A 6,418-nucleotide genomic window follows, 5' to 3' on the forward strand; every position below is an offset into this window, starting at 1 on the left:
AAGAGCAACCTTCTGGTTCATAGGTCAATGCTCAACCACTGAGCCACCATGGTTGGGCTCAAGTGACTTCTTCAGAGAGGATGTCGTAACGCCCCCACCCTGTACCTCTCCCCCAGCCGTCCCTTATTGTAACTGGGTATTGTGTAGCTGGTGGTTTAGTCTGTCTTTCTTCTCTTGGCACTTGAGCTTTGCTAGGCAGATGTCTGGCTTGTTTACCTCTGCGCAAGGGCTTTCCAGAGAGTGTTGCCAACAGTATGTGCTCAATAAATATTTGCTTCTGAAGCAATGAATGTTGAATTATCCAAAGTTCGTTTAATTTTTGTTTTTGTTTTCTTTCTTCTCTCTTTAGCTGGGAAGTTATCACTTCCAAACCAGATGAAAAACCCAGGCTCAGCCACTGTATTGCAGAATCCTGGATGAATTTCAGCATATTTCTTCAAGAAATGTCTCTTTTCAAACAGCAGAGCCCTGGCAAGGCAAGTTTCCCAGTGTGGGAGAATGACTGTGTGTGCTTTAAATGGTGCAGTAAACTTAGAAACAAATGCATTAACTTATTTTACCAGCTTGTAAGTGGTCTCCAGTTCAGAAGACGATCTACTAGGAACACATCCCATAAGAGCTGGTATCAGCAAGGTTTAGAATCATTCGTGTGTCACCATTAGACAAACTTCAACGTCATAGTTTGAAATTGGATTGGTTTCCTATTTTTATACCTATTTATCTAGTTCCTTAACAAAACGAATGGTGGTTGGTCTTGTCATCCAGACCAAGAAGAAAAAAAATATTAAGAATTTCAGTTTATAATGTTCAGCCTGGTTCTGAAGTCAAAGGGAAATGAAATGAACTCTTAGTCATTTGAAGGGTTTTTTGGAGATAATTGGGTCTCTCTTTTTAATCTAAAATGACTCCTGGAAGGAAAATAATCATGTTTCACTGCGGGAATTTCATTTCATTCACAGCTGGTTTCTAGGTGATGTAGAAGTGGATCAATTTGATATAGTTACGGAGGAGGATGAAAATGGCCAGTAGAGTTATCCCGGTAGCTTATCAGCTGTGCAAATTCCCGTTATGTTTAGAGAAATGCATCTAATTTCTGTAACATGTTTTGCTTATAGAAGTAGTTTGAACTTTCAGATTTAGTTCCTAGGCTGCTTTATATCCAGTGGGTGATCCTGAGTAAGAGAAGTTTCTGGAGGCATATAAATCTTCAGTTCTCTGGCATCTGGCAGTACTAAAGGCCACAGGCATGATTAATGGGAGACATTGTGCCCTGTGCCAGAAATTAGCTTCTGGAACGTCAGAATGATTATTACCAAGTGTGAAAATGGAGTAAAGCTGGTTGAACGTCATTAGTCAGAACTAAGGGCAAAAGAACACTGAAAAGCCTTCACCATAATTAATAGATCACATATAGAAAAATAAGTGTGTGTGTATCCTGTACTCTGAAATGTCCTGGTATTATGCATAACTGTCACGTGTTATTTCTCTGATTTCTAGTTTTGCCTCCTGGTCTGCAGTGTGTGCACGTTTTTTATGATCTTGGGAAGTTACATTCCTGGGGTTATACTCAGCTATCTACTCTGTAAGTACAGCAGAACATTTGGCTAGTTTATGCGATGCATGTGGTATCATTTAATGGTCAACAAGACCATCCATAGTTTGGAAGAGGAGGGGATGAGTTCTTAATTATAAAGAAAGTTGATTGTTCTTTAATTTCATCTGTCCGAAGTTTCTCCTTTTCATCGAGATTTGTTTATATTTTAAAATTGGAAGAATAGTTGCCGAAAGGCAGGATTATAAGTAATTAATGTTACTTTAAATGATGTCTTAAAGCTATAAATAAGTATACTCCCTACCCCCACAGACACACGAATACCTTTGCCCTTGTGCATGTTCTGTGGCTCAAAAAATAGTTAAACCACAATGAGATACCATTACACCAGAATGGCTAAAATTAAAAATGCTGATCATATCAAGCATTAGCAAGGATATGGAGCAGCTGGAATTCTCACATACTGTTGGTGGGTAAGTAGAATAGTACAACCACTTTGGATAACAGTTTGGCAGTTTCTTAAAAACTACTTTATATCCCATTTCATAGCTAGGTGTTTACCCAAGAAAAATGAAAGCATTTTTCCACAAAAGACTCATGAATGAATGTTCATTGCAGCTTTATGTGTAGGAGGCAAAAATGGAACACAATTCCTATATGACCATCAATAGATGTACGGAAAAACAAATTGTGGTATATCCATACAATGGATTTTTACTCAGCATGAAAAACATCAATATGTGCAGCAATCTGGATAAATCTCAAAATAATTAATTGAGTGGGAGAAGCCAGATTTTTTTTTTTAAAAAAAGAGTATATAATGTATGATTTTATTTATGCAAATGTATCATTCAAACTAATTTTTAGTGATAAATCTGACAATGGTTGCCTGAGGGTGAGGTAGGAGAGGTCAAGGATAGGCAGGAGGAAAGGATTAATAGACATGTGTGGAAACTGGAGGATGGTAGATATAGTTACTGTCTTGATTGTGGTGATGGTTCCTTAGTTGTATGCCTGGCTCAAAATTTATCAAATTGTACACTTTTATCATTCAAACTAATTTTTAGTGATAAAGCTGACAATGGTTGCCTGAGGGTGAGGTAGGAGAGGTCAAGGATAGGCAGGAGGAAAGGATTAATAGACATGTGTGGAAACTGGAGGATGGTAGATATAGTTACTGTCTTGATTGTGGTGATGGTTCCTTAGTTGTATGCCTGGCTCAAAATTTATCAAATTGTACACTTTAAATATGTGTAATTTACTGTACATCAATTATAATTAGAAAATGCTGTAAAAAATGTAGATTTCCTGCTTCTCCTGAAAAATATGATTTAGTGCTGCCACCTTTAGATGGTGTGGGCATGTTCTACTTAACCCTTATATTTCCCTATTTTTCTCACACCAGCTTTTAAAATTTTTACATACCACCTTGGCTGCTAGAGGTATTTGAGTTTGCATCTCCTATTTGAAAGGTAAATAGGCACGTTTCCTAACAACAACGAAGAAATAAACATTAGGGAAGACAATACAACCTTCATTTCTTTTTGTTTTCCCAATGCATACCACAGATGGCAAATGGTCCAAGCTCAAATCCATTCTCCCAAATAGAATTCATGTAGAATGTCAGCCTCTGATCTGCCTTGTGCAGCAGGTAGAGGAGAAGAGAGTGGAGAAGGGGAGTCTGATATGGGCCAGGCATTATTCAGATGGTTTGCATTCGTCTCATTTACCCTTCACAGCAGCCCTGAAATAACGTTACTATCCTAATATGACTGATGAGAGACAAGTAGATAATAATTTTCCCATGGTGCATTTGCATTTAACAAATAAGTAGAGATCTTAACCCAGGACTGTTGTCTGGAAAGCATGGAATCTGTGTATAAATTTTGAGGGTAAAGGGTTGAAGGGATGGAGTTGATCTAATTGTAAGTCTTTGAAAACAATGACTATAAACGTGTGTGTGTGTATGTGTGTGTGTGTGTGTGTGCGCGCGCATGCGCACGCGCGCGCATGCATGTAGGAATAAATGTTGTTATTGCAGGGAGAAGAATTGAAATTGTAAACTTATTTCACAGCAGCATTTCCCTAAGAAAAAAACGCTTCTGTTTGTCACTAAGGGGAATTGAAATATTTTTGTGAAATACAAAGATGTAGCCTTTTGAAATGAAGATCATCTTACCCACACTCTCTTCCTTCTTATATTTCAGTACTGTGTGCATTTTTGTGTCCACTGTTTAAGTGTAATGATATGGGACAAAAACTATACAGCAAAATCAAGTCAGTTCTGCTGAAACTAGATTTTGGAATTGGAGAATATATTAACCAGAAAAAACGTGAGAGATCTGGTAGGTAAAGTTTGACTTTTAGATTCCACACATGAAATGAGACATCAGCGGGCCATTGATTATGAAATCACCTTCCGTACATTTCAGGGTGTTTGCCTTTTACAGCATATTATTACAGAAGCTCACCCCCTTCCCCAGAGTAACATAGCCTTTCCTATTTAGGTAGACTTTTATTATCTTCTGAAACATACCATAAATGGACTTTCTAATTAAATTTCAGAGAGGGAGAAAAGAATTCAACCATTCTATATTTGCTATTTACGATTTACTTTCTTTAATTTGCTTTGTTTTGGGGTGGGCCATTGCAAATAAAAAATGACACAGGTAGGACTAAGAGTGTGGGAACCGTAGAAGAGGCATCAAAAGAATGGGAAGGGAAATAAAATACATAGAGGGAAAATCAGTGTCATCAATTTTCACTTTTTAACTTGTCCTGTGACCTTATACGTTCTCAAACTATAGCATGCATCACAACTGCCTTTTAATAACAAGGCTTATTAAAGCAGAGGTTGCTGGGCCCGGCGCCAGAGTTTCTGATTCAGTCGGTCTAGGGTAGGGCCTGAGAATTCGCATTTCTAACAAGTTCCCAGTGGTGCTGATGCTGCTGGTTCAGAGACCACACTGTGAGAACCACTGATACGGACCATTCCCCTTGGAAATCACACCTCTGCAAATAAGTGAAGCTTGTTATGTGCAAACATTTAATTCCGTGGAAGCGTTGGAGAAAATGAGGAATGTGGGTAAGGATATGTAATGGATAAGATACACTATGTCTAAGCTGGCCGGGAAACTGAAAGCTCCCCAATTTTTTCTCAACAGAAGCAGACAAAGAAAAAAGTCACAAAGATGACAGTGAATTAGACTTTTCAGCTCTTTGTCCTAAGGTATTTTCTTGTTTAGTATTTCCATTTGTTCCTGTGTAGTTTGACTGTAAATTGATTTAAAGCCAGAATGATTTTCCCTATCGACTCCTCCTATTTCTCTAAGATGATTGAACAATTCTGAAAGGAAAAATACTCACCTGGTTTTTATTAGTCTGACATTTTTGGTGGTAGTATGGAGTTTTCAAAAGATTTGCCACAGAAGTTTAGAATGTGCCACTGGTATTTATATTAACACAGATTAGCCTCACGGTGGCTGCCAAAGAGTTGTCTGTGTCCGACACAGACGTATCCGAGGTGTCCTGGACTGACAATGGGACCTTCAACCTTTCAGAAGGATACACTCCACAGACAGACACTTCTGACGGTATGCTCACGTTTCTCTCTCTCTTTTTTATTATTATGAGTGCATGCAAAATATTTAACTCTGTCTACTGCTGAATGGCTAACCAAAATGGGGTATATATAACGGACTGTCACTTGGCTATCGAAATGAAGTATTAGTACTTGCTACAACATGGATGAACCTTGAACACTTTAGGCAAAACAAAGAAGCCAGACAAGTCTAGATATATTGAATAACTCCATTTATGTGACAAAGCCATAAAATGGAAAGTAGATACGTGGGTGTCCAAAATCTGCCTTTATTTAGAAAACATATAAATATTGACAGTGAACAAAATTAACTTCTCGAAAGCCTGGTGACCTTGTTTATAGCGGTAATGGGAGGAGGGGAAGAGAAAAACCAATCCCACATATCCGAGGCTAGCCCTCATTCACAGGGACTGAGCATGGAGGGCAAGTTCCGCAAATCCGAAGCTGACTCCAAGGTTTCTCATGTTTGTCTTCAAAGTCAGTTTAAAAATAAATAAGAAATGCTCTTATTTTAATAATGCGGTTAAGTACAATTTAAAATAAATTGAGAGACAACTCATGTGCAGTAACTTAACTTTAGCTAGTCTTATTGGATTATTTCAAGTCATCTTAGCCATATACTGAAAATATGAGCAGGCTATAATGGAGGATTCTGAATAAATTGTCTTCTATGTACTTTTACAAGCAAGAACACTCTATTCTAGAGAAAGGAGGGAGGCTGTGCAGGGTTGGAAAGGAGACAGGTTTGGGGACTGGGAGACCCAAGTATTGGCTTGCCTTTGTAATTAGCTGTGTGACCTTATACTAGTATTTATGGGGACCTTAATTTCCTCATCTTTAAAATGCATTAGAACAAGAGGATCACTGACATTCACCGAAGATCTCTAAGCGCTAAATACCCACAAGACCTAGATAACAAACACTTTGTTTTTCAGCATCCCACCTCAGATTTACACAAGGGAAGGACGATAATCCAACCCACAGATGAGACTTTTTGCTAGTTAAACCAAGGATTTCAAATCACTGTTGTAAAGAGTTACCCATTATACTGAAAGATTTTCTCTGAAACGTGAAAATAAAATCATTGTCTGCCTATGAACCTGGCATTGCTTTTAAATGTACCAAATTTTACAAATGTTCCTACATGTATTCAGGACACTAGTTTGGTTAAAATGGTATGAACTATTTTTAAAATATCTATTTTTATTGATTTTTAGAGATAGAGGAAGGGAGAGGGAGAGAGAAACATCGATGTGAGAGTGAAA

General features: G+C 37.9%; 1 protein-coding gene across 2 annotated transcripts in view; it reads left to right on the forward strand.

The window, feature by feature from the left end:
- FAM134B (family with sequence similarity 134, member B) overlaps window positions 1-6,418 on the forward strand; it is a 101,304-nt gene that overhangs the window by 93,675 nt on the left and 1,211 nt on the right. For both annotated transcript variants that reach the window (XM_014546334.1, XM_005874487.2), the window contains 5 exons: window positions 350-476; window positions 1,498-1,582; window positions 3,760-3,897; window positions 4,717-4,781; window positions 5,019-5,145. In XM_014546334.1, coding sequence (XP_014401820.1) covers window positions 350-476; window positions 1,498-1,582; window positions 3,760-3,897; window positions 4,717-4,781; window positions 5,019-5,145 — 542 coding nt within the window. The remainder of the gene's footprint in view (window positions 1-349; window positions 477-1,497; window positions 1,583-3,759; window positions 3,898-4,716; window positions 4,782-5,018; window positions 5,146-6,418) is intronic.

The sequence above is a fragment of the Myotis brandtii genome, unplaced genomic scaffold (genome assembly GCF_000412655.1).
Source record: "Myotis brandtii unplaced genomic scaffold, ASM41265v1 scaffold440, whole genome shotgun sequence".
In the NCBI taxonomy this organism is placed as follows: Eukaryota; Metazoa; Chordata; class Mammalia; order Chiroptera; family Vespertilionidae; genus Myotis; species Myotis brandtii.